The sequence below is a fragment of the Carettochelys insculpta genome, chromosome 25 (assembly GCF_033958435.1).
Source record: "Carettochelys insculpta isolate YL-2023 chromosome 25, ASM3395843v1, whole genome shotgun sequence".
Lineage (NCBI taxonomy): Eukaryota > Metazoa > Chordata > Testudines > Carettochelyidae > Carettochelys > Carettochelys insculpta.
Window position 1 is genome coordinate 569,871 of NC_134161.1, and position 14,235 is coordinate 584,105.

Consider the following 14,235-nt stretch of genomic DNA (forward strand, 5'->3'; position numbering starts at 1 on the left):
GCAAGACTTAGAATTCTGGAGTCCTGACTCTCAAACTCTGCTTTGACCATTAGACAATGTTGCCGGCATAAATAACCAGACTGAATTCTGGTCCATCTGCAAAAATGCTCCTCAGACAGCAGGACCTGGGGGCTGAGAAGAGAAACACAAGACAATCTCTTCTCGAAGGGTAAGATCAAGTGTAGTAAGATAATGAAGAGAGCTGGGGATTGGCCAGAGACGTCTTGCAACCTCCCCAAGTCTTGCAATGCAGCAAGACAGGTTTGCCCAGATCCTTTGGGTGCCTTTCCAGGTTATTCACAGAATCACGGGCACATTCTCATGTTCCTCAACTAACATCATACATGCCAGCATGTGCCAACAGTGCCCACATGCTTTGTATATTGGACAGACTTCAAACTCTCAGACAAAGAGTTAATGGGCATAAAACAGACATAAAAACACTCTTGATTCACAAGCCCATCAGCCAGCACTTTAATGGAGTGGGCCAGTCGGTTAATGACCTGAAAGTCTGTGTTTTACTGAAAAGGAACTTTCACAGCTGTTTGGAAAGCGAGGCTGCTGAACTCTCTTTTATATTCAAATTGGACACATTAACATGTGGTTTGAACTGGGATGGCAATTTTCTAGCTTATTACAGGGGCTTTTTCCATACTTGGCTTTATCTAATTCTTGACTCCCCCCGACTTCTGCCCCTCTGCTTTCTGATTTGCCCACCTTGATAATATTTTTCTGATTTGTCAACCTTGCTAACTATTTTTGGTTCTCTGTGCCTTAACTATTGAGTCTGTTCTGGTCTGGCTATGGTCAGTGCGTCTGTCCCATGAAAGCTCATCACCTAATAAATTATTTTGTTAGTTTTTAAAGTGCTACTGGACGCCTTTTTTGTTTTAACTTTCAGTGCACTTCCCCAAATCAGGACATACGTGAGGACTCTCTCTCCCATCAATCCATTTTCTCTTCCCCCTCTCCCCATGCAGAGGCAGACTGGCCTGAGACCTAGCACATTGCACAGAGAGGGAACTGGTGTGTTCTACCCCACTGGAAAAAGAGCTGGACTGCTATCACAGCGCTTGCAGTGCTGGGCCCCGGATGTCTGATGGGTCTGGAAGCCACAGCATTATGGGGTCCCCCACGGGAGTGACCAGAGAATTCAGAGCACTGGGCTTTACTTTTATGGCCCGAATCCCACTCACACATGCATGCAGAGTAGCAGCTTACCCTGATCCAGCCCTCCCATGGAAGCTGATGAATTCATGCTGATTGGCTGTTTGCTCTGGCTGACTCCTGGACTTGGCAAGGTGGTTTTGGGAGACGGCACCCATCCGGGTGAAGGAACAGCCATGGACGGGGACTTCAGACGGCTTGGTGAGTTGGTGGGAGATCTAACATTGAGGGAGGAGCTCATCACCTGCGGCGACTTCAGGGGCCCAGACTGGTTGGAAGGGGGCATGCTGACCATCTGCGAGGGCGTCTGTGGAGACTTCAGGTTGGCAGATGGGGAGGGGACAAGTGGTGAGTGCACCTGGCTGAGTGTTGGGGACTTGAGATGGGCCATGCCAGGGGAGTTCATCTGGCTGATGTTGATGGTGAGGTCAGAGGGCCTTCGGCCCAGCCCTCGTGAAGGTGCTGGGTGCATGTTGGCTAGGTTGCCCCCTTGGGTGGGAGGGGGATTGGAAGCTGGTGGCAAAGGGATGTGGCTGAGCCTGGTGGTGCTGCCGACGTTCCCAATGGGCATGGCACCCTGCTCGGGACTGAACATGTCTGGGGCACTGCCCATCTCTTGGGCCATACTTGGATAGGGACCCTGCCCACTGGAGAAGCCTTGCTGCCCTGGGCCAGGGAACTGTGAAGGGATCATCATCTTCTGTGGCCCCCCCATCATTGTGCTGCCACTGCCATTCTGAGCCCTCACCCTGGCCAAGTCCTCGGGGCTGATGCCCTGGTGGCCTATCATGTCAGGGCCCCTAATTTTCTGTGACATCATCATCTGCTGCTGTGGGGTCATCTGCACATTGAGGTTCATATTCATGTTCATGTTGACATTCATGTTCATGTTGAGGTTCCCAGGTCCCATGGGCGCATCTATGTCTCGGAGGCTCGACTGGCTCATGGGTGGGCTCAACATCCCACGTGTACCTGTGAAGTCCACACTCAAGGGGGCACCACCAAGGCTCTCTCCTGGCATCTGTCCTGGGAACATGGATGGGTCAATCTGCCGGTGAGCCTGTATCATCCTCTCCATTTCCAGGCCCTGGCTCATGGTACTGCCAGACATCCCCATGGGCCTCTGCATCGCCACTGAGCGCTTCTCCATCAGCTGGTGCCTCAGGAGCTCCTCCCGGGCTCGGGGATTCATGAACCGCTCAGGGTCCCCTTGTCCTGAAGGGTAGGGAAGGCTGCCTTGTGGAAAACTCCCTGTGCCTCCTATTGGAGGCATATCATCATTCCATCCCATGCTTGGCCTGACTGGTCGCTGCATAGCATTCATGGGCCCAAGGGCATCCATGGGCACATTCTGCATCCCACCAAAGCCAGAGACCCTCTGCATCTGATTTGCAGGGAACCGTGGCCCTGGGAAGGGGGGTGCTCCCCTCAGCTGCATGGCGTCCTGGACTTCTATGGGCCCCCTCAGCTGGCTGCCCATCCCTGGAGGCCATGGCTCCCCTGGTTTGCTGTGATAGGGTGGCGGTGGCCCCCGGATCATCATGCCACCCATGGCCTGTGGGATCATCATCTCCTGCATGGGCCGACCGTGGAGGCCGATCTGCTCCTCCTTCCGCCGCTTCTCCTCATAATACTCCTCCTGCAGCTTTCTCCAGGCCACTTGCTCCGGTGTCAGGCTGTCCTGGTTCAGTCGCTGCATCATGATGTTCATCTGCTGCCCCATGTCAGAACCTGGGTGGTGGGAGACATCGTGCTCCAGGTTAGGTCCCCCAAGATTCTGTGTCTGTGAAATCATGGACTGCAGAGGCTCCTCGTACTTCTTCATGCCTGCAGGTGGGAGGGGTGGCTGGGTGGGTGGGGGTTGGGGAGTGGGACCACCCTCACCGCCACTGTGGTTAGACTTCATGAAGGGCTCAGTCTCCCCGCTGCGCAGCAGCAGGCGCTCAATGTCCCGCAGGGTTTGCAGGGAGCGTTCCCGGTGCTCCAGCTGCTCCTTTGAGAGCCCCTCTGAGTTCATGGGGTTCCTGGGGCCCAGCCCTACCTGCCCATTTCCAGCTGCCCCAGCACCGGTGCCATCCCCCAGTAAGTTAGAGCTGGAAGCACTAGAAGAGTCCACCTGCCCAGGCTGCATGGGGTTGCTCGAGGCAGTTGGGGTGCTGGGGTGGTTGCTCCCTGGCTGGGTGTTGTTGCTGCTGTTTCCCACAGAGCTAGGAGTCAGGTCCCGCCGAATGTCCTCTCCTGTCCCTTCCTGGGGTAGGGAACTCGGTGCAGGCAGAGCTTGCTGGCTGATGCTCTGTGCTGTGGGGGGCTGTGTTGGCGGGGGCTGTGGCTGTGCCTGGCTGCCCTGCGATGCTGGAGGCTGGGACTGTGGAGTGTTGGAGGCAGGCGGGTTAACTGGCAATTGCTCGGGGACTCCTAGCACCTTGGGAGCTGGAACCTAGGAAAGAAAGGGGTAGCCAAAGTCAGCCAAAACATGTAAGGCAGGTGTATAGCCTCAGATATTGGCTTGCGTCGTGTCCTGACACTCTTCCCTCACCCCGCACTCCACAAAAGCAACTGTGTCCGTTCTTTGGAAGTGTGTTAGCTGAAAGCAGGGGTCAGGGGGATGCTAACCAGCAGGATGCACGAACAAGAGTGCCTGGCTCACTCCCAGCCATACCTGGTCTAGCTTTGCCCGGGGAACATTCTGCTGATGATAGGTTAGGATGGAGTCTGCTCGCCCCTGCAAGACAGCTTCTGCAGCACTGCAAGAGAGAGCAGCCAGTCAAGAACAGCAAAGGGTCAGGCCACATGTTCTTAGCAACTCCTCGAGTCCACGGGCTCAGAACCGCCAGCAGGGCTTATCTCTGCCCTCTGGCTCTAGGGCAAGGGGGTGCAGAGTGGGGAGCACGAAATCTTGCAAGAGGGGCACAGCACAATTGGCTGGTGGGTCTCAGGCTCATCCATCTCACTGAACCGTTGAAATACGTTACAGTTTTCATGTCTGCACATTCACATGTTTACACCAATAAAGTCTGTACGTTCTACGGGCTCATCTTCTTGCGCGTGCTGAACACGGGATTTTTTCATACGACTAAGTGACGTTTCCATCGGTTTGGGTTACGTCAGACAGGCTGGGGGATGCTGCTAATTGCAGGGACGAAAAGTGGGGCCCGATGGTAAAAGTGTGCTCACCCTGCCCGAGGGGAATGCCAAAGTCCTCCAGCTCTTAATGAGGCTCAGAACAGAGCTGTCAACGAGCTTCTACCTCTTTGACAGGAAAACACCTGCCTGGCAGTTTCGCCTCCTCCACCTCCAGTACTGAGGCCTGCGCTGGACTCTGCTGCATGCTGTCCCAGAGGGATGGGAGAGACGCGCTTTGGGATATGCTGGGCTAGAACCCCACGTTCTTTGCAAATGAACCAGAACAGTATAAAATGACATAAAAACAAAATGTGGCTCTTGCCCCCGGTGGGGTGGCGGGGGAGCTGGGTCCCGCTGCTCATACAAAACTTTGTGACTGCGTGCGCCAGCTCTCAGCACTGAGAGCAGGGAGGCTTGTGCAGTCCGGCAGGTGCAGTCCCTGGGATGTGGGACAGGCTAACTCTGCAACATCCTCTCAGGGTCTCCCACCTCTCCTGCATGAAGTTCCTGAAGAATTTTGCAGCCTGCTGGGCTCTGCCTAAACAGGCTCTCTAAAGCTGCGTGCCTGCTGATAAGCACGGGCTGAGATACTGAACCTCAGTGAAGGGAGCAAGCCAGAGGCAGCCAATCATCTGGTGAGTTAGCACCCAGGGCCTCCCATTGCAATCTGTTCTCCTAGGGCCCTTCCAGATCACACCACTAATCCACCTAACCTAGTATCCTGCCTCTGGCAGCAGCCAAGGTGCATTCCAGTGTCCCTGGGACCCTTTATTACACATCTGGACAAGTGCTAGGCACTACCATGAGGCAGATCATATTGAAGTTGAAGTCTCTCCACCAGAATCTGACAAATATGCCATGAAAAAGTGGGGAGAGAGGGATCATCCTAGGGCAACCTAGGGAACCTCCAGTCCCCATCTTCTTCCGTTGCTGCAGTGAAAGCCCAACCTAAGTGCCCAGAGCAAATGGGGAGGAGTGGTGAAGACGCAGGGGTTCATTGCTTACGTGTTAGCAAGATGTGTGGTGAAGACGTAAACAAATTGGGAAGGCTGCTTTCCAGCACCGCCACCTCCACTTCCCCCGGCATCGGGCCGCAGGCTGGGAGCAGCGCCATGTGGTGCATTGGAAGAACTGGTCTCATTCAGGCTCGGCAGCGGGTTGGACCCAGGACCAAGCTGTGAGGCTGTGGACATCGCAGGATCTGCTACATTACAGTCTGCAGAGGGCACAGGAAAGAGCAGCTGTTACCAACCATTAGCATAACAAAAACAGCTGAGAAACGCGGAGCAGGATGCCAGAGCTAAACAGCACACACCGAACATCTGGGGTAGGAGGAACAAAAGTGCTTGGGGCTGGGGTAGCAGGACTGGATGGGGAACTGGCAAAGCTGCCTATGGCGTGGGAGAGATGAGGGCTGGGATAAAACAAAGCAGCAGAAATGGAGTGCTTTAAAGACGAACAAAATGATTTATTCCATGACGAGCTTTTGTGGGACAGACCCACGAGCGCCCCTCACTGAGTAAATCATTTTGTTAGTCTTTAAAGCGCTCCATTTCTGCTGCTTTGCTTTGCTTTGCTGGAGTACAGACTGCCTGGGCTACCTCTCTGATACCACGGCTGGGCTCGCACGGTCGGGAAGCTGGAATGACAGGCCCCAGCAGAACTGTGTTTGTCTGGGGAGCCCAGGGCTGGAACAGGGAACGTGTCCAGTGACAGACGCACGCGTGAGGAGCGGATTCAGCGTCTTTAGCCCAACATTCTAGCCTGGATTTTACCCTCTAATAAAACACCGGAAAGAACAAAACCCACATGTGCTGGGGAGAAGGCATCTGTGTGCTCGTGCGGCCCACAAGCCTCCAGCAGATGGCGGCACATAGCAGGGATTCTTCTAGGCCTGGGAGACGGGTCTCCTGGAGACAAGTGAGGACCAGGGAGGTTCCTCCCCTCCATGTTCCCTCTTGGTGCATGATCAGCCTCAACCCCACCCTCCCCGCAGGGCCTCTTCCACAGGAACGCTGCGCACTGCCCCAGGAGTTATTAACTGCTGTCAGTTATTTAATAACACTCCTACTTAATATTAATAATTGGATTTAACCGCATGTGGTGCTTTGCATTTACACAGTGCCTATGGAGAGCTGCTCAGCAGACATTCTGCGTTAGACTCCCACCAGCACAAAGCCCTCTTGGAGCCAGAGCCGCTCACACAGCCCCAGGCCCTCAACTCCACAGGGAGTGAAGAGCTACTGCGCCTCTGAATGAACGAGGAGTCTGGCATGAAACACACGACAAGGCCGCCGGCGGCGAGTTATATGGGTCTGGTGCCCCCGCACCAGCAATAGTCCTGGCCTGGGGTTGAGCACCAGCAAAACTTGCCGCCTTCCCCATTTTGCGCTCCCCAGGAGCATCCCTTAGCCTGTCCTGCAGCTCTGAGCAACTTACAATGCTCTGGGGACCTCTGCAGCTGCCAACATGAGTGTCCCTGCAGTCCAGAGCTGGAGCAGCGCCCAGAGACACACATGCTCCGCAGCCACAGTGACGTACATGTCAGCAGCCACGGGGAGCAAGCAGCCGGAAGATGCACTAGCTTTGCTGCACTGCTGGTGGTGGCAGGGGCCCTCATGGTATTTTAAAGTCACCCAGAGCTGACAGACAGGGCTGGGAGACGCATGGAGAGACTCATGGGGGTGGGTGGACAGGCAGCAACACCTAAAGACACCCAATCCTGCAGCTCTACCTCCCTCTCCCCCTCCTCTTTGTGCACCCACTCCCTCCAGAGTCTGCATCCTGTCCCCAACCTTCTTCCCCAGCCCACTAACTCCCTCCCAGAGCCTGTGCCCTGATCCCTAATCTCTGCCTCCAGCTAGAGCCAGCACCCCTCAATTTCCCTTGCACCCAAACTCTCCCAAAGTCCACACCTCTCTCCCATCCCAACTCCCACTCAGAGTCTTAGGCAGGTGGTGGTGGGGAGAGCCTTTGAGTGGGGGAATATGTAGGCTCGGGGCCACACTAACATTTTCACAAACGTGCCTCCCCCAGACAAAGGTAGAACGGGGACAAGGCCAGGCTTCACTCCAACCTTCCTCTGCACGTTGTCCAGAGTGCCCTGTGCATCTGAGAAAGGATCCCTAGAGTATCCATGCTGGGAAGGGAATAAGGGTCTAGTCTCTGTCCAGGGGGCAGCCTGGAGAAAGCCAGGTCATGGGGTTCACAGGGCCTCAGCTGGCCAATGTGCTGTAATCGTCATCTTTTTCAGATTAATCGTTAGTGCCAATTTGTCACAAGCTAGTGCAAAGCTACTGCCGTGCTTCTAAAGGTCCTCTTCATGGTGTGTGACATAGAGAATACTGTCAGCACAAGTAAGTTCCCTTACGAGTAGCTGTCTGGTTTTGCTGTTAGCTCTGGTGCAATATTGACATGTTTTTCATACACCCTCAATGGGAGATCAGGAAGAAAGAAGAATATACTGAAAAACATTAGTGACAAAACACGCCCGTTTGATATCACTACAGATTACAAAACAGGCAGCTGGATCACCATCATACTGGAGGACAGCTTTCATGCCACCGTGGATTGAACCAGACTGATGAAGATTGGGAGGCAACAAATTCCCTTTCAACTGGAAAGGACCAGGTCAACAGCCTTTGTAAGATATACAAAGATCATGTACGAGACGCGTTCCTTGTTCTGGATGCTTTTCTTGTAGTTGCCTTAATGAAGACTATGTGGCTAGTGGATCTACTGGCATGAAAGACACAATGACTCTGAATACATAATGTTTGAAAGTGACCTATGCGAACGCCTTAGCAGCAATGCTAAAGAGAGAGAGTCCTCTGTAATTGTTGCAATGGCTTCATTCTCTTTTGTTTTCATACAGCATTATGACGTTAACATCATTCGTGTCTTGTGATGTGATATCCCTCCTTCTCTCCACCAGGCAAACAAGACATTGTGCAGATGTTTAAGCTGTATTCCGGTAATTCAACTGTGCTGGTGCTTAGGGTGGCAATGTCCTTTTGAAGCTCATTTATAGCGGGTTCTATATCAAACTGCTTGATAGTCTGAATCCTGGGGATTGCATTTAGTGCTGCTTCAGAAAGAGTGTTTTCATGTGACCAAAGCTTGTGATACTGCATCTGTTTGTGCCCATTGACCGTGTTTTCATGGATAGGTGTAGTATGGAGCACGTGGCTGTTGGTTCACAGGATTTTAGAGTGAGCGTGGGAAGGACCATGTTTAAGTCCCATGCTGGCATACAAGGTCTAAGAGGTGGAAATGTGTTGTTAAGACCTTTAAGAAATGTATCATAGGATGAGTAAAACCAGTGCACCAGTCGACTTTAACGTGGTGCATGAAAATTGCCACGAGCTGGACTTTTATGGATGAGCTAGCCACGCCATTTTGCTTTAGATGTAACAGGTAGTGTAAAATACTGGAGATGGCTGTAAGAGATGGGGAAGGCAAGTCTTGCACACACCATGCTTGGAATTGTGACCATTTTTGATGGCATTTTTTTCTGATGCTAGGTTTTCTGCTGTTGATTAGTATGACTTAAACCTGCTGAGAGCACTTTAAGTCTACGTGTGTTAGGCCTGGGGGAACGATGCTGTTAGGTGGAACGTCTGGAAGTGAGGATGAAAAAGAGTCCCCGTTATTCTACGTCAGGAGATGCTGATTGAGCAGGTGGCAAATTGGAGCTGTTGCTGCCATTTGTGTCAAGAACAGAAACCACGTGTGGTGAGGTTGAAACAGTGCTAACGTATTAGTCGTGCTCCGCCTTGCTGCATTCTGAGGATCACCGTGGCGAGCAACGACAAGGTCAGGAATGCATGTAGAAGAGATGCTTCCCACATAATGGAGAACACACCCACAGGTGGCTCCTGCAAGCTCTGGAGCAGTAGTTGAGGCGCTTTGTACTGATCTCTGTTGTGAAGAGATTTATGCTGGGAATCCCCATTGGCGAAATATGAGAAGAACAGTCTGACTCTCCATCTCCCATGCATGGTCTCAATGGAAATGTCTGCTACAGGACTCCAGCTTTTCTGGTTCCCTGGTAGATAAGTTGTAGAGATGTGAATGAACTGCATATTGTAACAGGGTCAGGCTAGCAGACCCCAGGTGGAAGGCAGCTCAGTACCCAGCCTGGGTTAGGGGACGAGCAGAAAGAGCTAATTAAGCTCTCAGGTGGAGGCAATAGGGTGTGGTGGCAGGCAATCAATTAACAAGAGCCAGCTGATCTGACTGCCATCAGGCTTAAAAGCAGCCGAAGCAAACAGGGAACAGGAGAGTGTGAGAAAGGAGGTGGAGTTTGGAGAGCTGTTGTGGGGAGAAAAATAGAAGGCAAAAGCAAATGAGGAGTCAAGAGGGTGCTCGTAAGGGCACTGGGCAGGAAGGAGTGGCTGGGTTCCCCTCCCATCAGCCAGGCTGGCAGCCCTGACCAGGACTGCAGGAGGGAAGACTACTGCCCAACCAACCAGGACAGTAGACCCTATAGTCAAGGGCAGAAGCAAGGATTCCCGAGCTGGACAAAGGGACACCTTAGCACAGTATGCACCAGTCTCAAAGGAGGGCTGCCTCCTTACATATGTGGTATGAATGAGTGCTGCTCGTTGGTTGACATAGTACAGGCAGGCTATGTCGTACGTACGTATTTTGATGGCTTTGTGCTTGATCATTGATAAGAAGTTTTGGCAAGCCTTGAGGACTGCTCAGTTTGAGGACATTTATGTTCAACTCTCTCGAGTGGTCCATAGACCTTGAACGAAATGAGGAGTCTGAACTCCCCATCAGGAGGAGAGGTTCTGTTGTGATCAAGTGTAGAGGACTGGGCTGTTGGAATGCAATGCCCGTTACATCGTGAGGGTAAATTGGATGGAGAAAGGCATGAAGAGGGTTGCCGGAGCCACCGGGGCTAAGTTTCTGCGGGAGCACCCAGCCTTGGGTGAGCGATGAGCTGCTCACCGCAAGTGAGCCCAGAGGCTCTGCTCTGTGAATAGTGCAAAGAGCCCACTGCTGAGCTCTCTCTGCTGAGCCAGCTGATTTCCTGCCAGGTCTTGGATAAACGCTCCCTAATGCACCTTGCAAGATCCCTCCAGTCCTGCAGATTCAGATTTAACAGACTCTTGGCATTAACAGACACCCCATCCCCCCACTAGTCCACTAAATCAAGGGTTTACCGTAGATGGATGATGATAGCCAGCGTTACCATTCTGAAGTGCTCTTGTCTGATGCGTTTGTTGAGCTGACGCAGGTTATGTGTTGGTCTCCAACCCCCAGTTTTCTTGGGGGTGAGAAAGTACCTGAAGTAAAAACCCTTGCTTTTGTATTTGTTGGGCACTTTTTCCACTGCTCCTATGTGCAGGAGGTGGACAACTTCCCGCTTTAGTAGAATCTTGTGTGAACGGTCCCTGAAGAGTGATGGGGAGCGGGGGTTGGATGCAAGACCCATTGCAGATAGCTTGTAAAACCCATGTTATGCTATGGAGTCCAGAATGAGTAACAGGTAGGAACCCATGGTGGTTACATTGACGGTGCAGTGGCTGTTGGAAATGTAGATCTGGCAAACCCTCAACCAATATCGCAAAACAATTGCCTTGAGACAGAGAGTTGGGAAGATGAGGTTTGTTCTTGTTGCACCCATCTCCTGGATAGGGAGAAGGGCAAAAGTGCTGTGTAAAATAACACCCTTGTTTCTTTTAAGTTTGGGGCATGTACATCCCCAATGTTTTGAGCGTGTTATATGAGTCCTTCATAGTGTGTAGGGAGGTGTCTGGAGGTAGCAAATAACTTCTTTCCTTCAAAAGGAAGATCCTCAATTCTGGACAATCTGGACAAGTGGAGCCAGGAGTCTTGTCTCATTATGACCGCCATGGCCAGGGAACCAGTCCCTCCCACTACCTCTGTCCCTAGCCTCTCGCTCCCTTCAGCCACTGGTACATGGGGCCCATCCCCGGCTAAGCACTTCAGGATCCCAGCCCACCTGCTCTGCAGCTGAAGGTGGTGGGGGCTGAGCCCCAGGGGCATGACAGGTCCTTGTAGTCTGAGCGGCCACTGCCACAAGGCATTTCCAGAGCCACATTGCTGTTGACTATTTGTAATAGGACAGGGTTTCCGGGCACAGCTAAGGAAATCAATCCAGGGTGCCTTTGCTTAAAAAACAGGCTACTCTCACCTCTAGGCTGCGATTTCCTTCTCACTAAGGCAAATCCAACCAGCCACAACAGCACTTCTGCCAACCCCTTGGTCAGCCAGAAGCCACACAAGCAAACTCACAGACTTCCCAGCTGCTATACCAGCCCAGACCAACAACCTCCACATTTAGGTGAGAGGCTCGTAAGCCTGTTTCACGCAATACCACACAGATTCTTCTGGGCCATGCCCCAGTTCCTGGTCAATATATATTTGTACCTTACCCAAAAACAACACGCTCACCAATCCTTTAGAACTAAATATCTAAAAGTTTATTAATAAAAGAGAAAGAACAGAGTTAGAGAGAAAAATTGTTAAAGCAACACTTTACATACATCAATTACAGACACATAAGTATCATACATAGATTCAGGGCACCATCAGCTTTCATTAGATTCCTACACAGCCCCCTTTAGCACAATATTTGGGGCCAATAGCCACACTGGGCATTAAAATGGCTTCCAGACCCAATATAAAAATCCAGTCACGTCTCTCTCTCTCTCTCTCTCTCTCTCTCACACACACACACACACACACACACACACACACACACACACAATTGATGCAGGAAGGGAAGCCAGTAACATCACTGACTGCATTTCAGGGCCTTCCCCAACCTGGCTCTGAGTTACGACAGCTTCTCATCCAATATCAGAAGAACGAATCATTGTGCAAGGCTTATGAAAACCTGGCTTGTCCCACACAAGCGTCATCTATGCAGTTACAGTCTCAGTATATCCTGCTACCAAAGTTAAAACAATGCTCTGTCAGAACACTAGTGGATGGGATCTGCCTTTGCAGCATGGCTCCCACACATCCCAAGTGCTCTTGCCCAGAGCTGCACAAAAGAGCGAACTTATCCATGCAGGCTCTGGCGAAGGTTTTGAATTTAGTCATTATCCAGCAAATTTTCTTGGCCATAAAAGCAAAATAGGTTTGTGCCTCAGTTTCCCTTTCCATATCACACAATAGGTGTGGAATGCTTCTTCTCCTGTGAGAAGGTACGAGTCTTGTTGCAGGCATCAACAGCGACATTTCAGAATTACAAAGTCCTTTTACATACAATTTGTGCTTATACATCAATGTCAACATGCCACACGGTTCTTCCCAGACATCATGCACATTGTACAATTTTTCAGCTTTTGGCAACAGCAACACATTAGTTAAAACAGCTAACATCAGTAGCAAGAACAAATCCATTGTAATCGTACATTTACACTGCCTCTTGTTAAAACACAAACTTTGTGTAATGTCCTTGAGATTCTGCCATTTTAGTGCTAAGTGGCCAAGGCTTTTCTTTGCACCATCAAGTTCTAACCACCCCCATGGGGCTGTAGGGTAGACCTCTGAATTTCCTTGCTGGTTGGGTATGCCTTCCCGCCTAACAATCTCTAAGGGATCCTTGACTGCTGCTGACCAGGCATTCCCCACCAGTCCCTCGGGACAGCTGCACGGTCAGAGATACCACAATGATTTCTGAACGCTGCTTTGAGAGTCCCAGCCACAGAATCCACATGAGGAGATTTCTTTTTCACCCTTGCTGGCCCACTCAGCCCACAGCTTCTTTGTTCTCCCACCTCCAACTTCTGTTCCTGTTTGGACTCAGAAGAGGCGTCCATTAAGAGGAGTACGAGTATTTCCAGTGTCTGGAGACGGGACACTGCTTGACCTCTCCTGCCTCCTACAGAGATGGGGCAGAACAGCTGCACAACATACTCAGCCATACAATTTTTCTGAACCCGAGACCCATTCTGTTCACTTATGACACCAGCCCGGAAAAGTACTACATTCCCAGCCATCTGGGCACCCTAGGGCTGCTTAAATTCCCTTACAGTGATCACTTCCTTTGGGCCACCTGCGAACTCCTGAGAAAACTTTACCCTTCCAGAGCACAGCCAGTGGTTTCACACTCAGGCAGGTCCTGGCCATCAGGACTTGAAATAAACTTCTGCACAGACAGAGGGCTGGTTCCTATAGACAAGCAAATTTCCTGGTCACTCTCATTCACCTCACTATTTCCTGCAGCTGCCATAGACTGCTCAGGAAAACTTCCAGAGGAATCCGCTTCCTTAGGAGCTCCCTCAAACACCTCATCCTTCTCTGGCTCTACAGTGGTACTGTTCCCTTGAGCTATAACAAATTTCTTATGAGTTTCACCTACACCCAGAATCACTTCTGGCCCATTAGGCAGATTCTCACACAATCTCCTCTTAGGCAGACAGCTAGTACAGCACCACTAGACAAAAGGTTAGGATCACTTCTGTCCTCTTTGCTACAAGTTTCCACATTGCCAACAGGCAGCACAATTACCTTGCTGTTCTGCCCTTCCTGTGGCCTGGCTAGAGAATAATTTTGATCAAAATCCTCTCTCACTCTCCCAGCAACACCTCAGCATCCGGCCAAGAACAAGCACCAGAATCATCTGGTCTCTGGGACTCACTGATGATACTAATAGGACCAGACTGAGTTGAAGCATCATCCTCCATAGAAGACACAAAACTAGGACCACTTCCTATTTGGGCTTCAGCTGCACTCAGATCCACCTCTGGGATCTTGGCACCATCTCCAGCCACCACAGGCTCAGACAAAGGATTAACTTCCCTAGAAGCAGCAGCACCCTTTACACACAAAGAACTAGCTTTCTCAGAGGTACTTGTTTCAAATGCAGGCTTTTGGAAAGGCTTCACTTCCTTCCTCGGCATATTGCTGCTGGTCAACACAGACAAACAATCAGAGACTCACTCCTTTGTCCCAGCTCCT

At 51.3% G+C, this 14,235-nt stretch overlaps 1 protein-coding gene across 7 annotated transcripts in view; it reads right to left on the reverse strand.

Annotated features, from left to right (window-relative positions):
* Positions 1–14,235, reverse strand: part of BCL9L (BCL9 like) — a 226,153-nt gene that overhangs the window by 16,999 nt on the left and 194,919 nt on the right. For all 7 annotated transcript variants that reach the window (XM_074976935.1, XM_074976939.1, XM_074976937.1 and 4 more), the window contains 3 exons: positions 5,296–5,506; positions 3,827–3,911; positions 1,222–3,604 (listed from right to left, as the gene is read on the reverse strand). In XM_074976935.1, the coding sequence (XP_074833036.1) occupies positions 1,222–3,604; positions 3,827–3,911; positions 5,296–5,506 (2,679 nt within the window). The remainder of the gene's footprint in view (positions 1–1,221; positions 3,605–3,826; positions 3,912–5,295; positions 5,507–14,235) is intronic.